At 28.3% G+C, this 16,144-nt stretch overlaps 3 protein-coding genes across 3 annotated transcripts; 1 reads left to right on the plus strand and 2 right to left on the minus strand.

Moving 5' to 3' along the window:
* Positions 1 to 1,451: 1,451 nt before the first annotated feature.
* On the minus strand, positions 1,452 to 8,428 carry LOC145742304 (Fanconi anemia group D2 protein-like). The gene is made up of 18 exons (XM_082560086.1): positions 8,148 to 8,428; positions 7,647 to 7,907; positions 7,143 to 7,421; positions 6,637 to 6,807; positions 6,218 to 6,433; positions 5,758 to 6,024; positions 5,527 to 5,645; positions 4,334 to 5,400; positions 4,027 to 4,259; positions 3,616 to 3,773; positions 3,209 to 3,495; positions 2,754 to 2,957; positions 2,560 to 2,669; positions 2,361 to 2,450; positions 2,059 to 2,187; positions 1,824 to 1,971; positions 1,608 to 1,715; positions 1,452 to 1,486 (listed from the first exon to the last, which is right to left on the minus strand). The coding sequence occupies exons 1-18, from the start codon at positions 8,424 to 8,426 to the stop codon at positions 1,452 to 1,454; spliced, it is 4,161 nt and encodes a 1,386-aa protein (XP_082416212.1). The 5' UTR covers positions 8,427 to 8,428.
* A 2,950-nt stretch (positions 8,429 to 11,378) lies between these two features.
* LOC145744029 (10 kDa heat shock protein, mitochondrial-like) lies at positions 11,379 to 15,066 on the minus strand. Its single transcript, XM_082562120.1, has 4 exons — positions 14,921 to 15,066; positions 14,670 to 14,760; positions 14,404 to 14,588; positions 11,379 to 11,895 (listed from the first exon to the last, which is right to left on the minus strand). Exons 2-4 carry the CDS (start codon positions 14,748 to 14,750, stop codon positions 11,589 to 11,591), a joined length of 573 nt encoding a protein of 190 aa, XP_082418246.1. The 5' UTR covers positions 14,751 to 14,760; positions 14,921 to 15,066; the 3' UTR covers positions 11,379 to 11,588.
* Positions 12,589 to 14,215, plus strand: LOC145744028 (2-methoxy-6-polyprenyl-1,4-benzoquinol methylase, mitochondrial-like). The gene is made up of 5 exons (XM_082562119.1): positions 12,589 to 12,801; positions 12,895 to 13,044; positions 13,190 to 13,416; positions 13,486 to 13,574; positions 13,717 to 14,215. The coding sequence occupies exons 1-5, from the start codon at positions 12,624 to 12,626 to the stop codon at positions 13,928 to 13,930; spliced, it is 858 nt and encodes a 285-aa protein (XP_082418245.1). The 5' UTR covers positions 12,589 to 12,623; the 3' UTR covers positions 13,931 to 14,215.
* Positions 15,067 to 16,144: the final 1,078 nt, after the last annotated feature.

Raw genomic sequence — 16,144 nt, forward strand, 5'->3', positions numbered from 1 at the left:
CAGAAGGACACTGTCTAATTTTGGCATGTAACTTTAGTCTTAAATTTACTCAATTTCAGATAAAATTAAAAAAATTAGTTTTAGGTACTGTTAAAATAAGAAACAAACCTAACTAAAAAATTTTTTTTTAAATCTTGGTAACGGAATTACAAAACTAAAAACTACTAGGTTTTTTTTTAAATAAACTCTTAAACAGAAACAAACAAACCAAATTTTATAATTCCTAACTACTATTTTAACAAAAACTACAAACATAACTCCAAAAATAAAATTAACAAACAAACATAACATGTTTAAAATTCTAAATCGCTAAACTCTAAATTAGTAATAAAATTGATGTCGCAGAAACAATTTGTTACACCTAAATAAATGGATAATTATGCAAAAACAATAAGTCTAGTGGGTAAAATAGCTTATAATATTGTTTGAATATGCCAAATATCAGTTAAAAATCAACTTGTTTACTATGAATATTTTTATTTAATTTTATTTAGTAATATTTACCCGTAAAACTAATTTATAAATTTCAAAACTACCTTCTCACAAAATTAAAAAAAATGGATATTATATTACAATGCCATTTCATTTTTTTACTTATAAAAATAATTATATTATTTTAAATCACTTAAACCAGGCAGAATAAGCATTTCTACAAAATCTCTGATGTTGTAATTCCGTTACCCGTAATTCCGTTACCATTATTGTAGATAAAATTAATAAGGAACATTAAAGTTTAGTTTTTATTTATAGTACTTAACAACTAAAATCAGAGAATTAAAAATATTAAAAGTTGTATTTGATTAAATTTCAAGTTATAAAACTTTTTATGTAAATTCGGTAACGGAATTACCTATATTCTTACAAGTTAAAAACTTAAAAATTGCTGATTTTTAAATTGTAATATAGAATTTGTTGTTTAACTTATGTTAAGCATATGTTTAAACTTCTTATACAACACATTACAAATCTGTTGTAATCTGTTTTGTAACTTTTATATTAACTTAAAATTATTGCTTAAAATAGCCATAAAAGTGCAAAAAAATTTGTACATTTTAAATAAAAAAAAAAATCACTTATAAAAGATTATTTGCCTAAATTCTTTTAAATTTAAACTTTAAATATCAAAACCAAAGAAACAGGTAAGTTAATTAAATAAATAATTTAAGTTAATTTTTTTTTAAAAAACACTTTCCCAATGAGAATTGCCCACATTTAACCTATTAATTTTAACGTTATATTAACTATTAATATATTTAAAGATATCATTAAAAAAAATAATTAATTTTGGACTATATTTTAGTTATCAAATAAATATAATTTACTTTTTTTGAATTTAGGAAAATTTAAATAAGTATGTAATAACTTCTTTATATACCCATGAGTCTATGTTCAGATTTTAGAATACTGCTTCATTAATAGTACGTTTAAACTAAACTTCAATTTTATATATTTTATTGAAACATACTTGAAAATACCTCAAGTGGATCTTTAAAAAACAAAAAGAAAAAATAATAGACTCAAAAAAGAAACTTAATATATAAAAGGTTTAACTAAACAATAAACCACAGTATAAAAAAGAATTTACATAATTGTTTAAAAACATTCACTGAATGATTGGTTAGAGTTTTTTGTCAGATTTGACAGTATATCTTCTTCCTGTTCTTCCTCTTCATCTTCAGAATTTGGTTTTGCAACTTGGGACAACAAAACTTCTCCTGAAAAATATTTATGTTACTACAGATATTAGAATCAGAGGCAATTTTACACAAAATATTTCCTTAAATGCATTACATTTAAAAAATAAAAAATGTAAACAACCAGACCTTGCAAGTTTCGATTTTTTAGTCTGCCGAGCCAGAAAGCTTCATGACAGTTGTGTAACACCAACATTGTTTTAACTTTGTACACTAACATCTCCAGTGAAAGTTTTACCGCAGAAACATGGTTAATCAATGCAGAGTCTTTAAGAGTCTACAAAACAAAATTCATTTTTATGATAATAAAAGTTAAAATTTTAATCACGAAACAAACAATAATCACAAAACAAACAATATTTACTTTGGAATGATGTGTGACATATTGCAAATTACGAGTAACCATTTGAAGAGTTTTAAACATGTTGATGACATCATCACGATGATTAGTAAATGCCATCTCACAAACTGGCATTCCATATTTTAGAAAATTCTAGAAAATGAAAATATTTGATTAATTTTGGTTAATAAACAAATTAGAATAAAAAAGTTAATTTCTATAAAATACTTTCACAACAAAGGTTATATATATAATTTATATAAAAAAAATTACAATAAAAACTAAAAAAAATAGTTACATAAAAAATCAAAAAAATTAACACTGACCTCTAAAATGCAGCGAGCATTTTTTAAAGCAGGACCAAGCAAAAGTCTTGAAGTAAAAGTTTTTACAAGTTTTATAACCCTTACCCAAATCTGTAGAAAAATTGGCAACAAATAACACAAAGTAACAATAAAAAAAATTAATGAAATTAGTTTATAATAATAATAAAAACACATTGCATAAAAAATTTGTTTAGCTTACTTCAACAATTGACCCCCAATTAAGCAAAATATCAACCAATGTATCATCATTCATGCTTAGTTTGGTGGCTGGAATTTTTAACATTTCTTTTGTTATTGATTCGTTAATACCTTAAAATAAATTAATAATTTTGTTGCTAATTTTAGAAAGTTAAATTGGCATAATAAGGTTTTGCAAAGTTTTTTTTAATTTACTTTTATAGAAGACATAAAAGTTTGATTTGCTTAGACACGGATATGAAATTCTTTCCTCTGTATCTTCAGAATCAGGAACTTCCTCTAACAGGGTACCAAGGCCATGTTTTAGGAAGAATTCGATCGAACCAATCGGTTCCTCGCTGTAGTTGAGGTAAGCTCCAAATAATCCACTTATCAGAAAATTTTGCTTTTGGGTGTTCACTAAAATAGCATTTAATTAAATAATTTGTGTTAACGGTTCAAAGCTTAAACAATAAATAATGTTAAAAAGTCTTTAAAATCTAATTATTTGAATACCGGTAAATAGTTTTAACAGACAAATATAAACAATATTTTTTAAATCTAAAATTACAAAACTATTTTGTTTGTGTTTTCATTTTAATTATTTTATTTTTATTATTATAACTTTCTAAAAACAAAAAAAAAATATAACTACAAAGTTAAAAACTTACTCATCGACCATTCACCCGCCCAATCCTTAATCAAAAAATGATTAGCCAAATTTGATATTTTCTTTGCCATCCAAGTGTGTTGTGCTGTTTCAGGTATAGCAAATTCACACAAAATCATTAGAATTTTAACTAAGGTAAGGCCCACTGAACCGGAATGGATGGTTTTCGAGTTAGCAAAAAAGTAGCGGAAACTTGATAACAGTGCCACTTGATCGCTGTTCGAAACATTGTCTTTTATTCTTTTGGAAAAAGACTGTAGTATAGTAAGGAGTAAGTCACTATTTTCTCTGCAAAAAAAATGTATGCCGAAAAAAGTTAGAGGCAGTTAAATAAACTTTTAAAAACAAATACTTTAGTTAGTCTAAGCCTTTACTACAAAGAAATGCTAACCATTAAAGCTTACTTACTCTGATTCCAGATTTTGTAATCCATTCCAAGATAAAATTTGTAAAATAATTTCAAGCAAGAAAGAGCAACATTTTGTCATTGTTTCATTTTCAAGAATATAAATTCCAGATGCATTTGAAATTAAACTTTCATCTGCATTTTGTGAGTTATCTGGATCCTAAACAAACAAAAAAAATCAGAAGACCTAATCTAATCTTATTTATCAATTAAAATACTTAGTTAAAAATATTACTACATACCAGTACTGAACAAAAAATAGTTTTTTTTTAATACTAAAAAAATTAATACATCTTTTTTATTTAAAACTAAGTCGCTAATAATAAAAATTTTACAAACATACATTAATCTAAAAAAAGAGATGGATTAACACCTAAATTCCTTGGAATATTTATATATTCATTAATAGTTACCTGCAAGTACAGAAATGTGGTTTCCAAATGTTTACAAATATCTGGCAACAGGTGCACTCCCATTTTAATAACTTCAAGAATTGGAAATTGGTCGAATCTTTCAAAACCGAAATTTGAGGTAGATTTCTGATGACCAAATCCTGCTGGTAGTTTCAAGATTGAAAGTCGATGTTTTAATTTTAAATAAAGATCTTCAAGCAAATACAAAAGACTTCTTGGCTTCAAATAGCTTTCTGCAAAATAAAAAATGTTTTTTAAATTTAAAAAAAAAAGTTTATTAAAAACCAAAAGCTGTAAATTATAGTACCTGAGATCTCAGATTGATCAGTATCCATAATTTCATCATTCTCTTGATTTTCTTTTTCATCTTTTAGTGTCTTTAATTTGTATCTTAACAACATAAACACATCCTTTGTTAGTTCACAAAAATTCTCCTTGGTCATTAAAACATTTGATTTGTTTGCAACATTCTTTTTCTTTTCTTTCTTTGGGTTAGTTGGCTTTATAGAACATGCTGTTGAAGAAATATCAGCTTGAGACTTGCCTGGTTTTTGTGTCACATTTGCAGAAAAACTTGGTTGACTTAAACTGTTGTTTAATAATGAAGAAAAATTGACACAACTAGAATCCATGTTTGGTGGTGTATAAGAAGGTGGAGCAAGAAACAAAAGTTTTTCCAAAATATTCTGAATTTCAGAAATGTTATTTAATCTCTTTATAACTTTACATTGAATTTCTGAGTCTTCATCTAAGCAAAACACAGAAATTAGTTCACGAAACCAATTAATCATAGCAAAAAGTGAATCAAGAACCACAAATTGTTTCTCAATTGAAAGTTCCTTAAAAATCAACCGATCTCGGTATTTTGGATCAAATAAATACATAGGGCAAGATATTAAAGCGTCAATTTCGTCAAAAGAATTTTGAATTTGCTTTTCCATCCATGAAATTGAGAGAAACAAAGAACAAAGATAAGATGCAGAGTGCCTCGAATCAAACAAAGTTGGAGTAATTGAAACATAAATATCACTAGCTTCAGCAATGCCAAATTGCAGGGACAAATCCAACATTTCCGACTTACTTGATTCCATATTGCTTATTTCTTTAACAAACTTGTTTTGAAATTTAATTGAAGCATCATGATTTACGAGTTTTAATAGAAACAGCGGAACATTTTGATTAGTCGAGAACTCAATATAAATCTCATCGTAGAACAAAGACCACTGCTGAACATCGTTACTAAGCAGGTAGTCAATGTTTTGTAATAGAGATTTGATTTCTTTGTGTTGGTTAGAAGATGATTTGTCAGTTGAGTTTATATTTGACATGGCAAGTAAAGTGCTAACAGATCCAATTTTTCCAATGTGGCGATATCTATATAAGAGTATAAATTCCAATTTAGAAAAAAGAATATTTTTCAGAATGTTATACCTTTTATACAATCACGTTTAATTTTTTCATTTTTAAAATTTTATATATAACTAAAAAAACTTATCTCACCTATCCGATGCACTGCTTAATTGTTTTTGTAAAATCATGTGAATTTCATCTCTCATGCCCAAACTACCCTCGTTTGACGAATAAGCTAACCAACTTAAAATGGTGTAAGATTTCCGAACCTTGATAAAAAATAAATGCTAGAATTGAGAAACAGGCCAGATGCCATATTATATATATATAAAACATTTAGTGTTTACTCACAGAAAAAAACATAAGACAACAAACACCAACCTGCGAAAGGGTCATTGCCTCCATCCTATCCAGTGCATTCCTAAGGTAATTACAATAAGGAACCAGCACTTCAGGGTGGGATTTTGCCACATTGCACAACACACCTAATGCTGTGTCAACCACTGTTGCACTTTGGACGCTTATTGAACTAATATGTCCAATAACATAACCGATTGCTTCTTCTTTACAGAATTTATCCATATGGACAAGAATTAACTCATAAAACTTTGCACCAGACTGTTTAAGGGTCGGGTCTGAATGCCAAACCTGCAAAACAAATTAATTTAAATCTTGTTTATAATATATATTAACAATTGTTTCAAAATAAAAAAGAACTAAGAAAAAAAAAAAAATAATAATAAAAAAACATACTCTAGTGTGTACCATAATGTGGTTTTATATATATATATATATACATAATAATCACAAAAAAAAGCAAAATGTTGAGTTTAAAACTTACCAGGCTTTGAGCTAGTTTGCAAAGAGCTTTGTAATGGCTAGCTAGAGCATGAGAGCAGGTTTGAAAGATGTCGGGTAAAAAATGAGTTGGAAATGTCCCATGTCGAAAGCGAGATTGAACAAGATTAAATGAATTTTGTTGAATAAGACTATGACTAACATCACACAGTAACAACATACAAATTACATCTCCAAATGTCATGTCAAGACACGAAAGCTGAATTTAAAATGAAATAAGCGAGTATTACATTACATCTTGCATATTTTATATTACAAAAAATGTTATACACGATACCAACTAGGCTATTTAAATAATTTACTTATTAAAACAAAGCTGTCTATATTAAAAAATAAGACTTAAGCTGCTCCCAAAAAACTTGGGCTGTTAGGTTACAAGAAGTTATTACCAAACTAACAAACCTTTTCCAAACTAAAAATCCAAGCAGTAGCGACACAAGATTGAAATTGCATTTCAGCGAATATAGTGTCAGCTATTAACTTTGTTTCGGACAATACATTTTCTTTGCTTAGATTACCACCCGAGGCCATCAACACAGAAAAGTCTAATTGGGGTCTAAGAAGTCCAATAACCTAAAATAATTTACAAATTTTTTATATTTAGGCATATATGTATATAAATAAATAAAATATTTTATCAAACGCATGCTATAATTGTATATACAAAAACAATCAATTTATAAATAACTATATATACTATATATAATAGACCTTAACAAACATGTTCATTTCCATGCCTTTAACAATAAAAAAAATTGCTGTTTGTGGTGCATGGGTAAACAACCACTGGCAACATATAATGAAAGGCAAATAGCTAGTAAAATATATATTAAAATACATTTTTAAGCCTAATAAAAAATAAATTATACCGTTTAAAAACAAAATTGTTTTATTCTACTTAAAATCACCTTTGTTGCTGATTTAATATTTGGGCAGTTTTTGAGCAGAAATTTTACAATTACAGAAATATCAAAAAGCTCTGCAGAAGAAAGATAAGATATCGCTACATCTTGAACATTATTGGTTACTTCTTCATCAAGAATTAAATTTGACAAAGCATCAAACACAGAAGAGGTTATATTTTCTGGCCCGCCATTTAGAAGATCACAAAGTCTCATTGCCACAGTTTCGTGATCTGCATCATCAGAAAGAAAGTTGTGAATAAAGGCAATAATGTCACAAGCAACCTTTATAAAAAAAATTGTATTTTTTCAGTTCTAAAACTAATATTAAACAATACTCTTAAATTTTTTTGAACAAGCTATTAAAATTACAATTTTGTATATAGCCTATATATATATACTAATTTAACACAAAAATATTTTTTTTATTACATAACCCTGGTACATTACTAATATTTTAATGGTTTAAAAAATCGAAAATCAAAATAAGTAAATATATATATAATTTACCCCTGATTGCATAATTGAAGCCATATCAATCAACTTTGAAGCAACTTCACTTGAATTAACAATAGAATTTAGCCACCGCAAGTTGTTTAAAATTAATCTTGGTACCATAACTATCCCAGTGCTATTTTTCTCATGTGCAAAAGAAGAATGCTTTATTTTAAGATTCTCATTTTCAATATAGAGTGGAAGTTTTTTGAGCAAGGCATCAATTATCATTGGTTGAATAATGTCAACTTGAAGTAACATTTTAATAAGACTGTCCTGAAATAAAACAATAATAAACATAACTTCATATTATTATAGTTGTTGGTACATAATATTTCATTTTTATGAGCAGTCTAATGTTATTCAGTTTTACATTGTTTTTAAATATCGACAATGTATACATGTGATATGTATAAATTATGTTTATTTTTAAAACTAAACTTAATAAGTTTTTCATCTAAAAATGCCATTAAAGGACTTTGAAACCATTTTCAAATATTGTGTATATATATTTACCTGTGTACTAGAGATTTGTGAGGATGAAATTTCAGAAGTGTTCATGTCAATCGACATTTCTGTTGGCAACATAGCAGAAACAAAAAACTTGTCATTCTCAATACATTCTTCAAACGAATTGCCAAATATGTTTATGGTTTCGGCAGTATGATCACAATCTTGAAATAATTCCTCCAACTTTTTCTTAAACGCAACTGATTCATATTCAATTTCATTTCCATGAGTGTTTAGCGTTATTCCAGCTTTTGAGACTATTTTTGTAAAAAAGTTGTCCGGCATTTGGATTTTTTTCGTGGGTGTTTTTTTAGATTGTTCTGAATTTATTTTTTGACTCTTTTTAGTAGGTGATCGCGATATATCATTTGTTGTCAACTCCGACAAGTGATTTCTTTTGTTGTGCGCCATTTAAAAACTATTTATGTTTATGTATATTTTTATGCAAAACTTATTAAAATCAACTTTAAACCATTTGGCGCGAATTGGTGTTTATTTGTATGACGTCATCTCATAGAAACAATAATGCTTATATTTATTAAATATTTTGCAACATTGAAGAAAATAAAAAGTATATAAAGTAATAAATAAAACAAAAAATTAATTTTTCAAAAGAATTTAGAAATCTTGTAACCTGTAGATTTAATTAGAAAAAGATAGCATCTAGAATGCGATAAAAAACAGATAACTAACCTTTACATAACGGAAAAACACCTTGTTTTGCTGGAGCCATGTGGTGCTAATTATCAGTAGACATGCTGAGATAACTGGCAAAGAGTGTAAGCGCAATCATAAATTTGCACCTTTACTAAATAACACTTGACAAATAAAAAAGGCATAATGGTATAAAACAACATTTTCTTAACCTCAAATTATAAAATTGAATTTGTAAGTGTAATCGAGCAGTTTAATAATCGACAGTAAATTTATGCGAAAAAAGTTCATAATGTCATCATCAAAGTAATGCATCCAGAGGTTAGTAGGCCAAATTGCTACATATTTGAAAAGGGCTGTATGTTACTCAGCTTTTGCAAACTGTTCCTCCTAGATATAAGCAATAATATCAGTGTACTTTTTCTTTTAATTATTTAAATAATTTGTTTTACATTTTAATTGCAAAATTTTATTTATGCGTTGGAACATGTTTGGTAAGGGCTGCTTCGAAGTCAACCTTTAAAAAACTGTTTCCCGGTATAAATTTAAAAATCATCTTTTATATAATTTAAGTTAAAAGTATGTGCATATTTTTTTAAATTAAAGACTTACATTTTTTATCTATTAATTTTTTTTTTAGAATGTGCGTGCGGTTTTACCAAGAAGTTTAGCTCAGGATCTCTCAGAATTTGTTGCCCTTACATTTTGGAACATGTTTAGTAAGGGCTGTGCTGTATATAGCCCTTAGTAACCTGTTTTGCAATATAGGCAACTCTTTCGTCTCATTTTCCGGATAATTATCTATGACCTTACCAAAAGATATTTTCTGTTGAAACTTGCTCGGAGCTGGTCGTTTAACTGACAGGTTTCGTCAAGTTTTAAGAGAATTTGAAATTACAATCATCTTGTTTCCATCCAACCTTGTTATTTATATTTTGGAACATGTTTGGTAAAGGCTGTGTTAATACCCTTTAGTAAACTGTTCTCAGATACAATTAAAACATTACTTTGTACATCGGACTGCAACCTAGAAATACATTTTAACACTTCAATTGTTACAAGTCTTCCGCAGCATAAATTTAGGACAACGTTTTAAATTACTTTCTTGTGAAACTTATTGAAAACTGGCCAAATTTTTACGGCGGGTTTCAGTAGGTTCCCATAAGAGATTAAATTGTTTTCAACTTCGAATGTCGTTTCCTGGTTCTTTTGAACGATATCCGTTGTAAGCCCCAATTCTTTACATTTTAAATCCAATTTTATTTACAATTATGGAACTTGTTTATTAAAGGCTCTGTTTATTTAAAAGCCTTTACTAAATTGTTCCCAAATTTAAACAAAACAAACAGCGGCGTTTAATACATAGCTCTATAAGTTTAAAAATGCAATACTTATACGTGTTTTATATCTTGGAACATGTTTGGAAAGGGCTGTCTTTTCAACCTTAACAAACAGTTCTTAAATATGAACCAAATAATCGTCTTTACAAATTGCGGAATGTACGTATAAATTGGAATTGCTCCACATTACTTAGTTTTGAAACTTGTGTAAAACTGGCCGATTTGACGACAGTTTTTAAAAAGTTTTACAAAAATTTTAATCACTATCATCAAGCAAGGGTATCACTATCATCAAGCAAGGGTATCACTATCATCAAGCAAGGGTAATACCCACTAATACCAAACTTTTATTTCTTTATTGGAACATGTTTGGTATAGAGCCATACGCTCAGAAATTTAACCGTTTACTAAACTGTTCTCCTAAATAAGTAAATCAAACATCTTAACCAGAACAATAATAATAATAAAACCATATGATTATCGATCGAAAAAAAAGTTTTTGTTCTTTTGAAACTTGCTTGGAACTGGTAAGTCACCGATAACTGGTTTTAATCAAGCTTCGTAAGAATCAAAGCTGCAAACAACTATTTTTTAAGTTAAACGCCGAACCACACTAATGTTTTAAAACTTTACTTGAAGCAAGCATATTTTTTTTTGAAACTTACTGGAAACTGGCGAAGTCACGACAGTTTCAAATAAGTTTTATAAAAGCTTATTCATTTTCAACGTAATTTTGTTATAGCAAATTTTAACTATTTGTTATAATATGGAACATGTTTGGTAAAGGCTGTCTTCATTCATCCTTTAACTAACTGTTCTCTGATATAAACAATAATATCATCTTTGTTAGTTTTTATTTTATATACCTTTGAATAAAATTTCTATGAAACTTACTTAAAACTGGCCCATCTTTGGGCAGCTTTAAATAAGCTTTACAGGACTTTAATTACTGTCATCTTCATTTAATTTTTTTATGTTTTAAAAAAATCAATATTTTGCAATATGGCATTTTAGTCAGGTCATTAAGATTAATTTGTTTTGAAACTTGCTAGAAACTGGCTGGAATGTTACAGCAGTTTTAAACAAGTTTTATAACAGGTTCATCCCAATCAGCAAAGCCCAACATTTGACAAAACATTTATTCAACTTTGGAACATGTTTGGTAAGGGCTGCATAATTCAGCTTTTAACAAACTGTTCCCAGATAAAAATAAAACCTTCACCGTCAAACGTTTGTAATTATCTATTTAAAAATAATTTATAAAATTTGAAATGGTCATCATTTATTAAAAACAATAACAATAATTGGCTTTTTTAAATGCAATGAACAAGGTTATTTTGGTTTGCAACAGTTAAAATTACAGTATTCAAAACTTAATTAAAATGGGCAATTGGTGTGTGAAGCAGCACTGTCTTTTTACATACAAAGTTTATGATTACACAACATAAAAAAATTACTCAAATTTTCCCAAAATATCTGAGTCTCGAAAAAGGAAATATTCATTGTTTTCCAAAGTGACTTTTGTTCCCCCGTATTCTGGAAGAAGAACTTGATCTCCAGCTTGGACATTTAATGCTCTTCGCTTTCCATCTTTATCTTCCAACCCCGGACCAGTGGCAACAACAGTAGCTTTTAAAACTTTTCCAGAACTTTTCTCTGGAAGAACAATTCCACCTTTTGTTCTTAATTCCGGTGCAAATCGCTCAACCAGCACTCGATCAAAGAGTGGTAAAAATGATTTGAAAGCCTTTGCAGCCATTTTATATATTTTATGGTTATAAGCCAATTAAGTTATTGACAATACAAATGATTCTAATGTAATACCTAAAATAACAAAAATTTTTTATCGTATTTTGTAAGGAATTTCTTTCTAGTATTTTATATTAGAAAAACTAGAATCTCTTAAACACGCTCACACAATTATTTACCATTGAATAACACGATCAAACTAAGTGACGCAACATCGCAGAAAAACAAACTGACTTATTCCACTAAAATTCTGGAAAAAGGTCACTAAGCTTAATGCACACGTGCGTTTTTTTAATGTTGCCAAATCTTAAATTAACATCTAATTATTGTAAAAATATATATACATAATTGTAGTTTTTAATCAATTTATTAAAAAATTTATCGAAATACTTTTGAAACAAATAAACTACTATTACATATTTTATAAAACAACAAACTTTTAACTTTTACAGTTTTTAAACCCAAATAGTGTTTTTTTTTTCTAGAAAGTTCCATATAACCAATTTAAACAAAACGATGTTTATATCTAACTAAAATATAAAATAAAAAAAAACTTAAAATAATTTGTTTAAACTTTGTAGTGATGCCACTTTTAATATTAGTAGTTTAAAAAAAAATTAAGCTTACAAAATATTTTCAAATTTCTTGATATTTCATAATAGAGGGATTTTCCCCAATGAAGTACTTAAATAGTTGTTGACAAACTATAAATTTAAAAGTCTATGCAAAATTGCGGTTTATGAATACGATAAGAATGTTTTTAAACAAATTAGTTCCCCGTCTTACTACTATTGACAAACTCTCGACCCCTCTTAGCTCTTTTGTTTGTATGTTTTCACAAGAAACAGCATCTAAATCATCTGAATATACACACTTCGGAAATGAAACAGTAAAAACAGAAGAAAAGTTTAAAAAAGGTGAATCAAAATAAGCTTGTATGGAATTACTTCAATTGTGGTGTAACTGGTTTTAATAACTTTGATCCTAAAAAGTATGGTTCTTGATTACAGTACATGAAGTTTTTTCAAAAGTTGCTTCGAAATATGATGTAATGAATGATGTCATGAGCATGGGGATTCACAGGGTTTGGAAAGATCAATTTATCAGAATTTTAAACCCAGACAAAAATACTAAATTACTTGATGCAGCTGGAGGCACTGGTAAATTAAGTAAATTAAGAGTAAATTAAGAAAATATTACTCTATTAATAAATTTTAATTGCATGTTTGAAAACGTGTTTAAAAAGTTTGTAATTCAGTGTAGTAGTTATGTGGAATAATGGCATTAAACATCAAAATTTTGAAGGTGACGTAGCTTTTCGTTTTGCTGAGTATGTTAAGTCATCAAATCCCAGTGTTACTGTATGTGATATAAATGAGGACATGTTAAAAGTTGGTAAAGATCGAGCAAAATCACAAAATTTGGATATGGAATGGGTTTGCTGCAGTGCTGATGAACTTCCTTTTCCTGATTCATCTTTTAATGCCTTTACAATTGCTTTTGGTATCAGAAATTGCACACATATAGACAAGGTATAATATAAGTTATACTCCCAGCTTAATATATTTACAAAAACTAATTCTTGTTTGTGTTTTTAAAAGGTTTTAAGGGAAGCACATCGAGTGTTATCACCCGGTGGCAGATTTCTTTGTTTGGAATTTAGCAATGTACCCAACCCAGTTTTAAATAAGTAAGTTTGTTTTAAAGCTCTTGAAAAAACACTGTACGTCATGTCATGACTTGCTATACTTAAAAACTCAATATTGTGATAGTGTGTTGTTGTTGTTTAATTGACAGTAATATTTTAAGCCTAATATATATTTTTATTTTAGATTATATGAAACATATTCCAACCAATTAATCCCGGTGATGGGAGAAGTTATAGCTGGTGATTGGAAATCTTATCAGTATTTAGTAGAAAGCATTCAAAAATTTCCAAACCAAGATAACTTTTTAAGTATGATTGAACTTGCTGGTTTTAAGGAAGTGTCTTACGAAAACTTTTCGTTTGGTATTTGTGCTGTTCATTCCGGCTTCAAACTATAAATTTGGCAGATTTCACAAATCAACAAAATGAAAAGAAATGGCCCTCAAAGTAAAATGTCTCAACTTATACGCAGCCAAAGTTTGAACCCAAAAAAAATTTCAAGCTAGTTTTTTTATTTTTATGTTGTTGTACAACATCTAATATAATGATATAAGTTGAATAAATAAATGTAACTAAAACTTGTGTTTAAAAATGAAGAAACCCAGAAGGTTAAAAATGAATATCAATCTTTTTTTTTGTTATTGTGCACCATGTTTACTTATATTTACCAATAAAGACACCTAAAATGTGTATCGCAAAAAGATCATCATCAGTATTAAAAAAATAAATTGTAAGTAACAGTGTCCGAATATAAACCAGGTAAGATTAGCATCAACACAACATTTAAATTTACAAAAAAAAATAGATGCAGCATATAAACAATTTGAAACTTTTTGGTAATAATTGTATTACAAATAAAATGTTCGTTTATCCGGATTTAAAAAGAAGAACAGCAACTTGGCCCAAATAAAAGTAGATGAAATGCTTCGTCTCATGGGTAACATAGCTTCCAAAGTTTCTTCCTACAATACAATGCCATGTTGGGTTGTATTTTTTGTCGAATTCCTTTTTAATGTATGCAGCAATATCCTTTTCAATGTTGTACTTTTCCAAAGCCTAAAAATTACAAAAAATTAAAACAAAATAAATAAATCAAAGTAAAATTAATAAATATTTGTAAATTTTAAAGTATTTTACCTGGGTTGCACAATCAACAGAATCTTGCTGCATATCCTCTGCCATATCGGCATTCTTAATGACTGCCTTTCGATCCGACATTTTGTTTTAGCTGCAAAATATACAAAATTAAACTTTGAATTACAGTAACTTATCACAAATTTAACTGGGCCACATATTCTCATTAAGATTGTAAAAAAATTGACGTCAATTCAATCTTTTAAATTCCAAGCATGCAAACTATTAACAGTATAAATATGTTTCAAACTTACCAGGTATTGCTTTTGCTGTGCAATATCACAAGAATTTACTTGCTCTGTTTGACCAAAAAGATAAACGAATAACTCGTTTCTCGCTGATCGTTTCAGTTTTAAGCAAGCACAACAATTCTCAAATTCCAACGCAAAAAGCGGCATAAAGCGTTGCTAACAGATACGCTGTTGTGATTGGACAAAAAACCAATGTGTGCGGGTGCTTCATTGTGATAGGTTCAAAAATGCGTTTTTGAATAACCTCAACGCAGTCATAACTACAAACATTAAGAATTTATTAGATAATCTTTCCATCTGTTCTTTCATCCGGCCTATAACGACGAACATTTCGTCACATTTATTAGCTTCGGTCGTAGTATGGTTACTGTTGCTAACTGTACTACCAAGTTGAACAATAACTATATTTATATATGATTCATACCGCGCCTTATGTAAATATTACTACGATTGACCCACCCTACTTATTCTTTTCTGAACATATGTTCAAAACCATAATTCTTTATTTTTTTAGTTTTTAATGAACATAAAACTATTGCTACTACCTTAATAGTTTATAATTAATGTTTTTTAATGCAAGATTGTTTAATTATCATGGTAGCACCCCGATTAAAATAAATCTTTTAAATTATGTGCATGTATGGACTATGATCAAACGGTAGTGTAAATCACCAGCAACAAACGTTGTTAAAATAAACAATACAAAAATAATATGGGTCCAAACATACAATAAGTTGTATTTTTGTATAAACTACATGATCAAACAAGGGTCTTTTCATTTGACAACCCATTTTCCAAATTTGGCTCTTTTAATTGTTTTTTTACAAATGCTTTTTTTGAGTAACGGAGCTCATTTTTTAATAACTTGGTAGAGCGCATGAGCGATATCGGGGACGCGGAATTTGAGGGAATGGAAAATGAAGGAACGGAAATTGAAGGAACGGAAAATGAAGGAACCGGAAAATGAAGGAACGGAAAATAAAGGAACCGGAAAATGAAGGAACGGAAAATGAAGGAACCGGAAAATGAAAGAACGGAAAATGAAGAAACCGGAAAATGAAGGAAAGTGAAAAAAGGAGAGGCGGAATCTTAAAAAAATAAAACGCGGAAATTCCGTTGACTGTTTATTTGTATTTAAGTCAATGTTATTTTAGAAATAAACGGGCATTTTATAGAAGAGAGTTAGGGTATGCTGGGGTAATAAAAATTAACTCATTATCGCTCATC

The sequence above is a fragment of the Corella eumyota genome, chromosome 2 (genome assembly GCF_963082875.1).
Source record: "Corella eumyota chromosome 2, kaCorEumy4.1, whole genome shotgun sequence".
NCBI classification, from domain to species: Eukaryota; Metazoa; Chordata; class Ascidiacea; order Phlebobranchia; family Corellidae; genus Corella; species Corella eumyota.

Bases quoted from the DNA above. Each gene is read 5' to 3' on its own strand.
- LOC145742304 (XM_082560086.1), bottom strand. From the start codon at position 8,426: ATGCCGGACAACTTTTTTACAAAAATAGTCTCAAAAGCTGGAATAACG. The intron at 6,808-7,142 runs GTGATTTTAAGT...AAATTATTTTAG, and splicing joins ATATTAAATCAGCAACAAAG to GTTATTGGACTTCTTAGACC. The intron at 5,401-5,526 runs GTGAGATAAGTT...ACTCTTATATAG, and splicing joins TTAAGCAGTGCATCGGATAG to ATATCGCCACATTGGAAAAA.
- LOC145744028 (XM_082562119.1), top strand. From the start codon at position 12,624: ATGAATACGATAAGAATGTTTTTAAACAAATTAGTTCCCCGTCTTACT. The intron at 12,802-12,894 runs GTGAATCAAAAT...TCTTGATTACAG, and splicing joins AGAAGAAAAGTTTAAAAAAG to TACATGAAGTTTTTTCAAAA. The intron at 13,417-13,485 runs GTATAATATAAG...TGTTTTTAAAAG, and splicing joins ATTGCACACATATAGACAAG to GTTTTAAGGGAAGCACATCG.
- LOC145744029 (XM_082562120.1), bottom strand. From the start codon at position 14,750: ATGTCGGATCGAAAGGCAGTCATTAAGAATGCCGATATGGCAGAGGAT. The intron at 14,589-14,669 runs GTAAAATACTTT...TGTAATTTTTAG, and splicing joins CTGTTGATTGTGCAACCCAG to GCTTTGGAAAAGTACAACAT. The intron at 11,896-14,403 runs ATAAACGAACAT...TAAAATATATAA, and splicing joins GTTCTTCTTTTTAAATCCGG to AATGGCTGCAAAGGCTTTCA.